Source organism: Eschscholzia californica, unplaced genomic scaffold (genome assembly GCF_041429995.1).
Source record: "Eschscholzia californica isolate CP2 unplaced genomic scaffold, dmEscCali1.0.p SCAF_4, whole genome shotgun sequence".
NCBI lineage: Eukaryota > Viridiplantae > Streptophyta > Magnoliopsida > Ranunculales > Papaveraceae > Eschscholzia > Eschscholzia californica.
The window spans coordinates 41,118,631-41,134,667 of record NW_028238461.1 but is presented as its reverse complement, the minus strand read 5'-3'; the positions used below and the strand labels follow the sequence as shown (position 1 = coordinate 41,134,667).

General features: G+C 35.3%; 2 protein-coding genes across 2 annotated transcripts; both read right to left on the bottom strand.

Annotated features, from left to right (window-relative positions):
* Positions 1–445: 445 nt before the first annotated feature.
* Positions 446–6,567, bottom strand: LOC147544727 (glutamate decarboxylase-like). Its single transcript, XM_086638216.1, has 5 exons — positions 6,194–6,567; positions 2,349–2,549; positions 1,754–2,222; positions 1,556–1,608; positions 446–1,149 (listed from the first exon to the last, which is right to left on the bottom strand). Exons 1-5 carry the CDS (start codon positions 6,488–6,490, stop codon positions 652–654), a joined length of 1,518 nt encoding a protein of 505 aa, XP_086494342.1. The 5' UTR covers positions 6,491–6,567; the 3' UTR covers positions 446–651.
* A 741-nt stretch (positions 6,568–7,308) lies between these two features.
* LOC147544726 (uncharacterized) lies at positions 7,309–7,944 on the bottom strand. The gene has a single exon (XM_086635754.1). The coding sequence runs from the start codon at positions 7,942–7,944 to the stop codon at positions 7,309–7,311; it is 636 nt and encodes a 211-aa protein (XP_086491880.1).
* Between the last annotated feature and the right edge of the window lie 8,093 nt (positions 7,945–16,037).

The following is a 16,037-nucleotide window of genomic DNA, read 5'->3' as shown; positions in this document are numbered from 1 at the left end:
CAAGGGGTTGCCGGTGAGTCTCCCGGTGAAATCTTGGATGAGTTTTGTGATCCCTAGGTTTTTTTTTCCATATAAAAAACTAAGTTTTGGTATCCTCTAGGGTTTGTAATTTCGGAAGAAGAAGGTGGCGCCTCTTTAAATTTCTGTAGGCGCCTCCAAATAGATGTCAAGAGAGGCGCCTATAGGTGTCGGGGTTGACCACGAAATTGACTATAATCAATCCCTCCCGGGAGGCCCCTAAAGCAATTTGAAGAGGCGCCTATAGTACTAAATCTTAAAGAAGCCTGATAACTACCCAATAGACTCAGTTTTGGGTTATTGAATCTTTACAAAGCCAGGGTTGGAACCCCTAGGAACCTAGACCCTAATACATTTCGGTTCAGCGTAGTGAATCCAAACCAAAACCGGCCATCAACTCCCCCTATTTTTAGGCACAAACCCGATCTAGGCGTCAAGATGGACAATAATTATAACAAAAGTGACCAAAAGTACCAGGCTATAACGATTGCCTTGTTATACATATAAGCTAGATGTAAACTTTAGGCTAATCAGGCCATTCAAACTTAAAAATATTCGGATCTGACATCTTAAAAGTAAGAAGCTCAACCAAACCAGTTTAAATGTAAGATCAACTTGCATCAATGTTATTCTTCAACATACACTACTAGTCTTCTGACAATCCACAGCTCTTCTCCAGTACTTGACAACATCATGTTCAGTTTCTGTCATATTTTTCTTCGTATGTACATGATTTTCTTCTTCTCCATCTGGTTTTTCGACAATGGCCTTCACATGAGCTACTTTATTTGAAACTCTACTAGGCAACGCCTCTATTTCTTTCATAACCTTGCCGATATCAGATAGAAGTCGTTCACCCAAACTCCGGCTAAAATCTTCCCTAATAACAACACGAAGAACTGCAATTTCTTCGGCATCTGGTGGCATGGTGTATGCTGGGACTATCCATCCGAATCTTCTTAGACTCTCAGCTATCTCAAACACGGTATGTTTACTGCTACTTTTCAGAGAAAATGCCACCAATGGTACTCCGACGTCTTTGGAGATGATCTCAAAATATCCCATGTCTTCTAAGCCTTTGCTTAGCATTTTGGCATTCTCCATGCAGTTTCCCATGATGTTTTTGTACCCCTGCATCATTTTGGCCAAGGAGAAGAAACAATAAAACTTCAGAGTGATGGTAATTTCACATTCTGTGCCGCCAAGTATAATCCTAAAGTGGCTAAATTAGTCGCGCACATTTGGGGAAAAAGCGATGCTGCTCATAAATCAGCTGAAAAGGGTTTATAGATTAACCGACCATAAACGTTAGGTCAAGAGCGGGAAAATGCCCGCAAGACCTATATCTGGCCCATTTGTCTGGGTCGAAACAAGCACATGGCTGACAGGGCTGAAGAGAGTTACTACCCAGCCAGCCCAACAATTTTAATGATCGAGTTCAGAGGCTTGTAAAAAAAAGTAGTCCCAGTGCTCGTCCTATAGCTACGATAGACATGATTTAAGATGCATTTCAAGTGGGAAAATTAGTGGGCATTACCTCAAAACCTAAACGTATGAACTGATAGTACTGCGCTATTATTTGACTCGACCCTGCAAAAATTATCGAATGGGAATTATTATCTTTGCTTCTAAATGGCTCAATTTACCGACTACAACTATAAAACCAAGACAACTTTTCATTCAAGGCTGTGAAAGTTTAGAGGAGACATCTGAGAGAATATATTATGAAGATTACCTTTAGAGAAATTTAGAGTGAAAGTAGGTTGGTCTGCTCCAAGATAGTTAATATGGAAGATAAGCTCTTCAGGCAAGTCTTCTTTGTTCCTCCAGACAACCCAACCTACACCAGCATAGACAAGTCCGTATTTATGTCCACTAACATTTATGCTTTTCACCAGTGGAAGTCGGAAATCCCACTCGAGGTCCGGGTATATGAAAGGAGCTATAAAGCCCCCACTAGCTGCATCGACATGGATTGGTGTATCACAACCCGTCTCTTGATTTTTCTCCGTGAGGAGCTCATTTAGGCGTTTGACATCCTCGAATTCCCCCGTCAAGGTTGAGCCTAGAATAGCAGCGACACAGATTGTATTCTCGTCCACCATATCTACCGCCTTTTCGGGGTCCATTACGTAATATCCTTTCCGTAGCTTCACTTCTTTCAATTCAACTTCGAAATATCTCGCAAACTTCTCCCAACAAACCTATAATTAGTGAGCAGATTTTGAATTAGACTATGAACTATTGAACGTGATAAGTGAGAATTCTTCAAGTAATTAAATCATCAGCAGAAGCTTGAATACAAGTAGTGAGCAAATATGTATGCATACCTGAACGTTTGCGCCAGTAACGATATTAGGTTTGTTGAATGATTTCCCCTGAGATTTCCTTTTGTTTTGCCACTTCCTCTTGAAAGCTAGGCCAGCCAGCATTATGGCTTCAGAGGACCCTACTGTACCAACACCGACCGCTGCCTCCTCCTCTCCCACTGGTGCATTAAAGAGGTGGGCTATCATATTTACACACCGATTCTGCAAACATGCAAACATGCATTAACTCGCAACTGAAAGATATATATAACTGAGCCTACATATGTACTAACCTATACCATATATATCCAGATAATAATAAAGATTATAGTATAGGTTCTAACGACTCCCAATGAGAGTTGATGGACATGGGCACGACAACTCTCATTTTATAAACCATCCACCATTTACCCTCCTCGAACCTCTTCATGTGAATAGTGCGAGTGAAATCTATAAATCAACATTTATTTAACCATGACCTAACTTCGTGATGTATTAAGAAGATCCATTACTTTCATAATATATATAATTGGACTGATGAAGCTAAACTCATGAAGATTTAGTATCAAAATAACAAACTAATGCAGGTTTGACATATAAAAGAACAAATTGGTGAAGAAGACTTGTTGAAGAAGAAGAACAAGACATACAGATTAAGAAGTCAATTGGATGAAGATATGACGTTGTAGAGAAGTGTGGCATGATGAGAATTGAGGAGTATAAAAGAAGAAATTTACATACTGCAATGAGATTCATATTGTACTACAACTCACACTGTAATAAAGTTACAATGTAATATAATTTTACACATTGTAATTCGTTCTACATACTTAACGTGAGTGTTCATATTACAGTATGATTGAATTATAAATTCCACATTCGGTTATATTTTTGTTAATAATAAGAAATGTGATTTTATTTTTGTTCATACGCTTAATACTAATATTTGAAAGTGTATTAGCTTATTTACAAACTCTTAACTTTGGACAACTTTTGAACATCATTTGATGTAATGTAGTTGGTTATATGTCTAATGCTCGCAAACAATAGCATAAGATAGTTCAAGGCAGTTCATTATATGTTATGAACACAGGATTAATTAATATAACCCAACACAGTACAATATGAAAATTCAAAAAAAGGAAACTGTGGGATCCCAGACAAGAATAGCATATGAAAGTTGCAATCCATTCTGAACATTTTTTTCTAAAACATCTGTCCATGGTACGTAATGAACTATCATACTATGTTTTGGCGCTTCATAACACGTTGTGAAGACAAAGATAAGGTAAAATCAAATTCTCATGACAAAACGACCTCCACCTTATCTGGAATGGATTCACAGTCCATCCAAAGATAAAAAAAAATACTACTATAAAATCTGTAATAACACAGGGTTTTGAGTTGCTCCGTTTTATGTCATGTTTGAGTCCGTCAAGAGGTTTCACCCTTTTCGACAAAAGTAAGTTGATGTGTCTTGTTGAGTTGTATCCTTCAGATTTTAGTAGTGTTGACATTATGCTACTTAGTCGTCAGCTTGATAATTACATTTATGATGTGAAGCAGAATGATGATTTCTGAAAATTAAGAGGGGATTGGAAACTCTTGCAAGAGCATTGGTGGAAACTAAGAGAGATAAAACACATCATCTAGTTTATTTGCTTATCACTTTAACATTAATTTTCTCGGTTGCAACTACCTCCATTGAAATAGCTTTTTCAGCTATGAAGTTAGTCAAGACACGCTTAAGGAACAAGATGAGTGATCCATAGTTGATTGATAGTTTAGTAGTCTTTATTGAAAAAAATACTAGTGAAACTGACAGTTGATTGTGCGAACATTTCAAAACATGAACTCTCGTAGAGGTCAATTGCGTCTATAATCCTTGATGTATTAATATAATTATAATTAATGAATATAAGTATCTTCTTAGTTACTATGTTTGCAAAAAAAAAAAATTTATTTGGGTATATAATTTCACACCCCTAGGTCGTCGAAATTCTGGGTATGTCCTAGTGTCTTGGACAACCCCAACCTAGGACAACCCTATTGGTAACACGTGGTGGACTGAAAACGAGTTGTTCGTTCAATTCCTCCACACCATGACAATGGTTAGTTTGTTTATTTACAAAAGAATTAGTTTGTGCCGCCTACAATTTGATTAGCTATAATTTTGGCCCTACATTCCTTCCTTATTCTGATCCATATTTTCAAATTAGTTCCTCTTTTAGCCTTTCTTTTTTTTTTGTTTTGGTAAATTTGATTTTGATCCTGTTTTACTAGAGTTACATCTAAATTTTGTTCAAAACTATTTTTCTCCGTATTATTCTTATGCCTTCAATATTTTCTCACTATATTTTTCTAAAATTAGCGTGCTTTCTGTTTTCTTAACTTCTTTAAGAATGTATGTTGTATCGAGTTTTTTCCAAGACATAAATGACTCTCATTCTTTTGAGATTTATATATATTTTTTTTTATATATAATTCAAATGTTTATGAGACCAATTGTTTAGATTGAAAAGGTCGTGCCCGCAATTTACAAGTTAGCGGTAGCCTCATTGGTTGAGAATGTCATCCGGAGTGAAATAAGAATATTATCCGGAGTGAAAAATTTTAAAGGAAAGATGTGAAATTTAGAAGATTTTCTAGAGAAACAAATTTTAAAGAAAAAAATGTTTCTTCTTCTTCAATTCCAGCCACCATCACCCCCACCATTTTCTCTTCCTCGTTCTCTCTCCCTCTATTTCGTGTTGCTCTCACTCCCTCTTTCTCGCCCTCTCACAGTCCATCTCTCTCGCTTTCTCTCTCTTCTTCTCTCTCTCGCTGCCTATCTCTCGCTCTCATTGTCTATCTCTCTCTCACACTCACAATCTGTATCTCTATCTCTCTCATAGTCCCTCTATACCTCACTCCCTCCTTTGTATACACGGTTCCGGATGGAAGCATTCCCGAAACCCTCCTCGAGGCTTTTCGTGGCTGGCCGACCACGAAACATTTCGTGGTCGGCCAGCCACAAACTTCATGGTCGTTCGTGGCCAGCCGACCACAAAGTCTGCGAGGGACTTGCAATTCACTGATATGGAGTATTCATTGCTGAAGACCACAGAGGCACTGATGTGTCGAGGAAAGGTACAGAAGCCGGAATGGTCGATTTAGTCGACATTCTGTCGTAAAGTGAGAAAGGTAGAGAGAGAAAAAAAAACCCTAATTCCATTATCACGAAGCTCTTTTCTAAGAGTTTATTGTCTAGGGGATAAGAGGAGAAGAAAGATAGAGAGAACTAGAAAACAAGATATTAGAGAGAGGCAAAGAATGGTATATGATGATGGTGGCCAGATTTGGTGGTCGGAAAAGAAGGAGAGATGAGTGAGAAAGATTTGAAAAAAAAAAAAAAAAAAAAAAAAATAAAGACGCTGGCAATGGCAGTTCACCAGCGACCCTGGCCGGTATGGAGAAGAAGAAATAGTGAATAAAATTTTATTCCCCGTAAAAGTTAGAAAATATATTGGTCAACTAAAATTGACCATTTTCTATATAGTCTTTACACCCGCATAATTTTCTTATTTTCCCAAATCAAGAACCTATACAAATCACTTGTTTGAATGTAACATTGATATCTTCGGATACTTTACAATATTTTTTTATTATAAATACAAAGTGCCCCTCGAACAAACTTTTTAGGTGTGCCATGATGAGAGGCACAGGTCATATCATATAATTATTGTATCTTGAAGAGATGATCATCCTACCACACAAATTGCACTCTGATGAGATGAGCAAACCCAGACCGTCCGATCCAATAATCATCACTCAACTTTTGTTTGAAAAAAACTACTTATGTGCTAAAAATGAAGAAGTTATAATACCTGAAGTTCAGTAGTGACGGGGTACTCATCCATGTCAACATAATTCTTGTTAACGGAAGCCATCATAAGTTTATCGCACTCCGGTTCCATCCACGTTGTCACGAACGATGCCAAATTCAACCTAGGGTTTCCATCTAACATCAACTCATCGTTTATGATCTGGTACGCCGCGTCCTTTGGAATTGACTCATCCGCCATTCTGAACTTCGGTAGACTACTTTTTACGTATCTCGATGCAAATGTGCTGTTTACAGAAGCATGTACATCATCACTACTCACCGCCGTCGATATCACCATCTCTACTCTTACAGACTTTAGTAGTGAGATAAGACTAGAAACTAGAGAGAGAAACTAAAGTATATCTGGTGGTGTTACGATTCTTGTAGTGAGTTTTCTTTCTTCATGTAGTGAGAGAAACTATAGAGAGGGAAAACTAGCGGGGCCTTCAATGACGATGCGATGCCGTGGTAACACGTGTGGTGGTAGGACGTGAGGGGTGGTGACACGATTCTTATGGAGTTAATACACCTATGCATTGCCACGACTACCTCTAATCAGCCTGGAAACGTTACCTAGTCGGACGGACATTGTGAGGTTGGTTCTACAATGACCAACAAAATTAGTATTTCCATAACAAAAACCAAATTTGAATTCCTGTAAAAGATGTATCAAGCTTCCAATACCATCAATAAATTAAGTGCCTGAAATGAATTCTGAGTCTTCTAGAATCCAGTCTAATCACCTTTGCGTGTGATACGATTTGTGATTCGATTTGTATGTGTTTGATACTCAAAGATGATGCTAACTCCATATCCATATCCATATCCAATAGGATGGCTTGAGTTGAGTTCAGGGGTGTAGTCAGGATTTCAAGTTGACCTGCGCTAGCCTAAATTTACTATAAAGTAAATTTCTACCTACGATGCACAAATTTGCATATTGTAACTTAAGAGTAAACCTTCTTGACAAATAACTTCATTAAAACAAACAATCAAAATATCATTAAAAATGGTGTTGTTCTCTACCGCATTCATAGACAAAAGAGATGGTATAACTACGTAGAAAAAATCAAAATATCATTCAACCATTAAAAGAACACCAGATATATAAAAATACTACTTGAGGTGTGCCCTACGATCCTTCAAAGAGTAGAAATCTTCAATTATCAATTCCAAATCAATTTTTTCAGCAAGTTCTCTTTCAATGTGTATCATCATGCAATCTCTTAGAAGATCATCTCTCATTTTGGTTCGAAGCTTATTTTTGACAAGTTTCATCGCCAAAAGTGCTCGCTCAATAGTTGCTGTAGAAACTGGTAAAGTTAACACCAAACTGAGCAACTTGTAAATCAGATAATAAACCTCTGACTTCTTTGTTTCAACCATCTTCTTACATAACTCCGACATAGTAGACAAGTTCTTAAATTCGGGATGATTAGGCACATCAAGCTCATAATGTGGCAATTGACATCTCAAAGAAATTATCTCTTGATTACTAAAATCTTGGGAATAAAACTTTTCAGCAAGATGACACATTTCATCAACTTTAAATGATTTATAAGCATCTTTTGGATTCAAAGATGAACTAAGAACAAGAAGTTCTATTGTTTCCTCGGTAAATCTAGTATTCAGCTCCACCAGTTGGAAATCGATTGCTGCATTAAATATATCAATATGGTAATGATGTTCTAATGTGATATGGTCTCGTTGTTGACAAGAGCGTTGTGTGCCTATAAGATAGCGAACATCCATATTTGGTATTACTAAATCATGTTTCTTGCAAAATAATTCAACACTTTCTCTAAAAGCATCCCAACCATTTGTCTCAATTTTTGTAGAAGAGATTTTGTAGTTCTTACCAAATTCATAACATTGATGATGCCTTGGGACTTTTGTTGAAGAGTTTGACAAAGCATATCGTTGATGTCCATAATCCTCCACATTAATTGCAATACAAAAACGAACTCAAATGATGTCATTCCAATGTAAAGACCTTGAGACTCTCCACGCAAAATAATGTTTGTCGTATTTTACATAATATCTCCAATAACCACACATGTTGCACCATACATATCGATCAAGCTTTTGACTGAACCAAAATGAGAGCTCCAACGAACAGCACCAGGTCGTTGCAAGTTAGAAAAACGACAAGTTGATCGCACAGAATATGCATCAGCTGTTGGCAGTTTGATGTTTTTGATGTTTTTGATGATTTGCACCAGACCTGATATTGGTTTTATAGTTGAAATGCTTGGAAGCTTTCACCTGGAGTAATACACTGGAAGATAGTTAAGAAGGTTCTTAGATACCTGCAAAGAACAAAGGGTTACTTGCTCATGTGTTGAAATTCTGGTGACTTTGAGGCTTACGGACATTCTGATTCAGACTTTGCCGGTTGTAAAGATAGTCTGAAATCTACTTTAGATTATATTTTCATGCTCACGGGAAGGGCAATATCTTGGAGAACTGAGAAGCAACCACTGATTACATCATCAACTATGGAAGCAGAATATGTTGCTTATTTTGAGGCTACATGCTACATGGTTGAAGAATTTTATTAGTGAATTGTCTATAGTAGACTCAATTCACAAACCAATGAAGATCTTTTGCGATAATGTTGTTGTTGTGAGATTTGTGGAGAATGGTAATCCGTCAAAGAGAAGCAAGTATATCATGATCAAATATCTGTATGTTAGAGATAAGGTTCGAGAAGGTCTCATTGTCATGCCCCACATATCTACTAAACTTATAGTTGCTGACCCATTAACTAAAGGGCATCCGCATAAGGTTTATAAGGAACTTGTATCACTCATAGGCGTTGCAGAGTCATTTATTTGAGTTTATTAGTGGTAGTAGTTGTAATTTGTTTATGATTCAAATAAAATGTTATCCTTGTGACACAATTACATTAATGCATTATGAATCAATTTTGCACGCGCATTTCAGGCATAGAGTTGTAGCCCAACGAGCTTTACACAGGCACTAGATGTAACTTAGACTGAACATGATAGGGCACCATGGTTCAAAGAGCCTTCATCTTGGATAGTAAGTGATGGTTATTCACATAGCGGATGCTGTAAAATATCAACATGACATGCACATATTGTTGCATAAAGTTTGGACAATAATGGGAACACATAAATAAATTGTGTTGCCCAAAATGCACCATATTAATAACCACCGTAAAGTATAAGGATGGCTCAAAACGAATGATGATACTAGCTGAGACCATAGAACGACATTTACATCAAATGAATGTATTGTGCCTTCATAATCTGATGCAAGTGGTATTCTTCGATTTGGGTGAAGGTCTTGAGGAATGATCTCAGAAAAAGGCGCTGTAAACAAATTGTTATTTTTTAACTTTAGGGTGGCCACCCGTTTTCTAAATTGAAAATCCAGTTGTTGTTTTTCTAAAATCAAATATGTTTGTATTGACCAAGTGGGAGAATGTAAGTTATGTTATTTAAATATTAACCAAATTAAATTTTATTGTCTCCCTATTTAAATGAACTATATTTGGTCAAATACAACCAACTTTATCGCCTGGGATTTTTTTGTTGTTGCAAAAGTGGAATGAGATCAAGGTTTGACCAAGTGTATATTTGGTAACCTGATTTAGCGTAACTGTTTGGTGAGTTGGCAGTACACTATTCATTGGTGCATCTCCACTATCCTCCACTTCCAATAATGGGGATTTGAGAAATTTTGGTTTTCTTTATAAAGGAAGGAGAGTCCCATCTCTCACCATACAAGTAAAAGTTTAAAACTCATTTTCAATTGCTAAGAAGGAGAGAGAGGTGAAGACTCCCTTTTGACTACATTTGTTTGTTTCCACATAGAAGGAAATGGCTCAAGACTATGGGATCATCATATTCATCTTCTTCTTAATTGGTTTTTATTTAACTATTTTCATTGGAAGAGGCATGTTTTCTATTCTTATTCTTATTTTTGTTTATGCATAACTATAGACTTCTTCTAGTGCAAGATCCTATTGATTTCATGTAAGAAATAAAGTAGATATTGATCACGAAATTTCTATAAGAAATCCTTCTTACTCACATCTTGGGATACTTGGGTACTGGTTGACCGGTTTTATTTTTTGTACTTCTTTGACTTATTGACTCGGTCAACCTTTGACCAATATTTGGTTCATCAATATCTAGTTAGCAACGTTTTGTAAATATCGAATTAAATATTGACTCAATTCACATATTACAAATTAGAAGTCACGAGAGATAATAATACGAAGGCTTCACTAGTTTAGAGCAGCTCCAATGGGACTATCAAGAAAGACTTCAAAAAAACCTAGTTGTCTTAAGTCAATTAAGGTTCTCTTTCAAGTGAAGAAATAGAGTCACTTTAAAGATTTTGTGTCTCCAATAGAAATCTCTAAAATAACTCTATTTGATACATATGACATTTCATAATTTTATTGAAAAGGATTGGGTAAAATAAAAAATTTATTACTTTAAATTAAAAAGTTTGAAGACGTTACACTTAAGAAAAACTCATGAAGACACTCTAAGTTAAGTGTGTCGGTTGAGAGTCTAGATTAAATGCCTCAACTACATCACGAAGTGTCTAATAGAGTGTCCCGTTGGATATACTCTAAGACACTCGGAGTTTTTTGCTTTGAGTTTTGTCAAATAAGAATGGGAATCTTAATTGATACTTGACAAATATAATTGGTGAAATTTGTTTTGAGTTTTTCCGTGGAGATGCAGAGGTAGAAAGGGAAAAGGAGATAAAAGATAATACTACCTGGACTCAATGAATTTTGTGAAAAGATTGAGTGGGACCCAATGACAAAATCAATTTACTCAATGAAATCTCTCTACTTAGAAATTTAGTAGGGTATGGGGCCTGCATAGGCTCTTGTTGGGTGAGGGTCCGGTGCAGGACCCTACCCGGACCCTCAACCCACGGTTATGGTTTTCTTCCTTTCCACAAGTCAGTGCTATTATTTAGTGTGTATGATTGAAAAGAAACCAGAGGACCCAAGGGACGACAATACCAAGCCCTTTAACTCAATCAATCTTGTTATCCAAATCAAATCAATTTTGTGTTATTGGAGTTGCAATCCACTATTGCATACATATTATCTTTTTTCACACTTCATTGTCAATAGGGAATACAGTAATTCATATGTACTTGTAGTTCATGTGTTTGTTTTGATAGAGCTAGCTCTTTTTTGTTTTAATCTTTTCTTCACTTTTTCTTCACTTTTTCTTCTTGGGTGTCTTGTAGTCGGGAGACTCCATCCCTCTTTCATTAAGTTCTTTTTTGTTGTTGAATTCTCTTTCATTAAGTTAGTCTGACTATTTAAACCCTAATCACTTGGTTTGTGTAGATTCAAATTTTCCAAATGAGTTGAAGCATTTATGGCCCACTATGATATTCATATCTAGCTTTGCCCCAAAAGCAAGAACAATTAAAAGATCATGAAAATATTCCAACTAAAATTTTAAACTTTGGTTGGTGCCCCTATTAATGGTGGCACTCTAAGTGTTAGAGATTGAGTGTCCCATTGGAGATGCTCTAAGTTAATGGTGGAACAACCATTACCATGTTGACACATACAAAATAGCTAGTAAACTATGGAGTATGGACAAACAATAATCATAATGGGTAGATCATATAAACATGGACCTTTTTGTGATTCTAAGATGGTGGAACATTGTTGAATCATGGATGCCATGACAAAGGATTAGTGGTGGTTGGGGGAGTGATTAGACATTTTTTAATTTAAAAGGAAGAACTTTGGAATAAGGCCAAGAAGAGATAACAAAAACTATATAAAAGATGGACACCCTTATTTACAAAAACCAAAAGTAGAGAAAATGAGCATTAAGTAATTAAATATTTAAAAATCAACTCATGAGGTTCAAGTTTCCCTACAATGATTCTGATTGGAAATGATGAATCACAGAAAAAATGTGGCATTTGTCACACTAAATAGGTCTTGGAGGAAGAGCACAAGAAGTTGAACTGACAACTCAATTTCTAGGGTTTCATTCACACAAACCCTAAAGTCATACTAGTATAATAAACAAGATTCTTTTTTTTACCTTTGTGGGCTAGTGGTATGTAAATTCAATCCTTTCATGATTAATACATGAAATTCATATCATTATTGTCTTAATAGAATCTCAAGAGAATGGTTACTAGTGAAAGTTGACAGATTAGATCTGTTCTTTCTTTTTCTAATTCCAAACTACTATTCTTAGTCTGCTTTGCATTACTAAAATGCCCTAATTTGCATGAAACACTACATGTCTACATATGAGAGAGAGAGAGGGGGAGAACAGTAATATAGTATGAAACCCTATTGAGAAAACAGTAAATACATTCTCTTGATTTGAAAGTAGACAACTTTTAATACTCAAAGGAACAGTTTCTGTACAGTTTCTCAGGTGAACTGAGTAGATGGGTGTCCTTGGAACTTTTTCTTAATATAAAAACCCTAAAAAAAAAAAGAAGCATTACAATGTGTGTCATCCTTATTCCCTAGGTCTTTCTACAACCATTGATAACCCTAATCTATGTAAATCTCTAGAAAATCAGCATCATCTCCTAGCAAGCATTCTTTCTTGGGTAGCTCATGCGTTGAACTAATACCCTAAGGGCAAGGAGACATGCTCTAGGGACTTGTTGCAGTAAGAGAGAGAGAGAGAAAGGTTTTTATCAAACCCCAAGAATTCATCCTTGTAGAATCTGTGCAGGATGAGAGAGAAACAGTGGGCTAGCTTTTGCTTGCTTCAATTTAATTATAAAACCTTCTTTCTCATCACACGTGTTGCTGCAAGAATGATCAAACATACAAACCCTAGCTAGATGTTCTGCATCCTTCTTTACCCTGGAAAAGATTGTCAAGGATTTGATGGAGGCTACCAACCAGATGCTCAAAAGAGGCAAGTAGAAACAAGAGAGAAAATTAACCTAGATAATGATTATTCTAGCTAGTTAGGATGCTATTCATGTGGATTAGTTTAAAGCTAAACTCTACATCCTTAAAGATGAAAGACTGGGAATTGGGTATGTGTTAGTAGTAGAAATCCTAACAATATCATGAAGATGAAGTAGTTTATCAAGTATAAAATTGACCCTAAGATAAAAACCCTAATCTTATATCTAGTTAGGGCAGGCCATGAATGATGTTTTTATTAATGAGAACTACATTAGAAAGGAGTATATCACAATGGGTAACTAAGAATTGTCTAAAACAGAATGAACCTTTACAATATGAAAACCATTAAAGCCATTAAGGTAATATATACTCCTAAAGGCTAATTAATTTTATCACTATCATGCAGTCTAGGAGATGATTTAGCCAAATTAAGATAAATAACACATGCAGATAGATCTTAATCAAGAGTGTAGGTACTTAATATAGATGATCTAGAAAACTAAATATATTAATTTATTGAATGAAAAATAATGAATTAGTAATTAAAATTTTGGAAAGAAATAATGAAAAGAAGGGAGCTCCCTTCAGTCCAAGTAAGAGGAGCAAAAGATACAATTTATCTCCCGCATCATTCACTCATTTACCAAGCAAGTAGTACTTGTTGTGCTTGTTCTTCATCATTTTTCTTTACTTAGTATTTGGATGAATGAGTCGGCAGTTAATTGAATCTCATAGCTACCCATGAGTGGACTGAAGAGAGCTCTCTTTATAACTCATTCTCATCTCCCAACTCTCTATAATTGCTACCTAGCTACACTGTGAGAGACAGAGAGAATAGCCAACTAGCCAAGCAACTCAATGACCCTCTGAGAAAGAGCTAGAAGCAATCGCATTATATAGGGGAGGAGAGGGTTTGAGTTGGGTCAATATTAAAAATATAAGAATATATATATATATATATATATATATATATATATATATATATATATAAAGGCTTCACTTTTTTCATGATTAACTAAGGGTCCATTTGGTTCATCTACAAATATTTGAGGGTGGAAATCATTTAGGACAATTTTCGTCGAACAGAAAATGATTTTTTCCTCGTGAAAAATTCAAGATCTAGTGTTTGGTAAGATTGTGAGAAAATGCCAACAACCCTTGGTTGGAGTGGTAAGAGGTATAATCTTCCACCTAAAGGTCAAGGGTTCGAGACACACGCTGAACAATTCAAAAAAAAAAAAATTGTGAGAAAATTAACTCTCATCAGCTTCTTCATTTCAATTTAGGGTATACAGTACTTCAATCTAGAATCTAGATTTATCAATTGGAGTTTGGCATATTTTAATTTAGGGGTTAGAATACTTAGATTAGAGTCCTGATGCAACAATTTAGAGTTTGGAGTACTTCAATTTATAACTATGAATTCATTAATTTGTTAATTACCAGATAATTAAAAAAATGTATAAATTTATTCATGTTATAAAACTGTATTTAGAAAAATATATAGAATTGAAAAAGACAGATGTATAGAGAGAGAGAGAGAGTATGACAGAAGTCTGTAGCAGAGAGAGACAGTGAGACAATCGACAGATGATTTTAGAGATAAAGTGTGATGTTATGAGTGTGAGAGGGTAAAGATATCGTAAAAATAATTACAAGGTGAAAAAACGATTTTCACGTGAAAGAGGTTGTAAAAAATTTCAACCATGAGACTTTAATTTTCATTTTCTTTTTTATCCAACCAAATGGTAGAAACTCTATTTTTTTTTCTATAATTTTCTCACCTGATTTCACACATTCCAAACCCACCTGTCTACATATGTTGCAAAATTCATAAAAGCAAAAAAATATATATCCTAATTAATATTTGTATTTTTTTTTTTTTTTGTTTAGCGTGTCTTGAACCCTTAACCTCTAAGATGGAAGACTATACCTCTTACCACTGCAACCAAGGGTTGTTGACCTAATTAATATTTGTAGCTCAATTAGGAAAAAGAATTAAATGAATTAACGAACAAACCATTAAGTTGAAAGAAATGTATTACCGATATTTTATTCAAACTAGGTATACATAGTTCCCTAAAGAAATAGATAGTCGGCGCAAAGATATCAAATGGTTAAACTAATCAAGGTTCACTTTGCCAAAACCTACTAACAGAAAAGGTACACTCTATAATATTTCTGAAAACCACTGCAATTTACGAGTTAAATTAATTTTCTAAAACTAATGAACACGTCAGTATGGGTTCCCAATAAATCAAATTATCAAGTACAACGAAAACTTGATTAGAGAGGATTTAATCAAGATCTGAGGGATTTCCTTTGAGATCTCTCTCGATTTACAAAAAATTATTAACATGAAAACACATGGGGGAGAGGTGACATTTTAATAAAAATGGAGCACACCCCTGCTTTGCAGTTCATAGATTAATAATAAATTAATAATTAATAAAAGATCGACCAGTATTATAAAAGACTAGGGTATATCCCGTGCCTTTGGCACGGAATTCATTGAGCACTTTGTATATTTCTAAATAAATATGTTACGTACTAATTTTTTTCATCCCATTCTTATATTTCTCTTGTAAACCTAAAAAATAAAAACATGATATTCAAGTCACACGCTGATTATATATAAGCTCAGACAAAATGAACCACATATATGTATCATCAAACTGTACCACAAAACAACACCTTCTCTGGAGGAACAATGTTTTACAAATGAGCAAAATAAAATTGATTTAATGTAGAAATTTCGTGCAAGAGCAGTTTCTACATAGAACCCAGATCAATTATCTGCAGACTCATCTTAAAATTTTCAATGAAAAATAAACAATAAAACTTTGTCCATGATAAGCACAACTAAAATAAAAAAGGAAATTGAATACCTCATGATCTATGATTCCATTTTTTTAAGGGAAATCAAGCAAGAGTG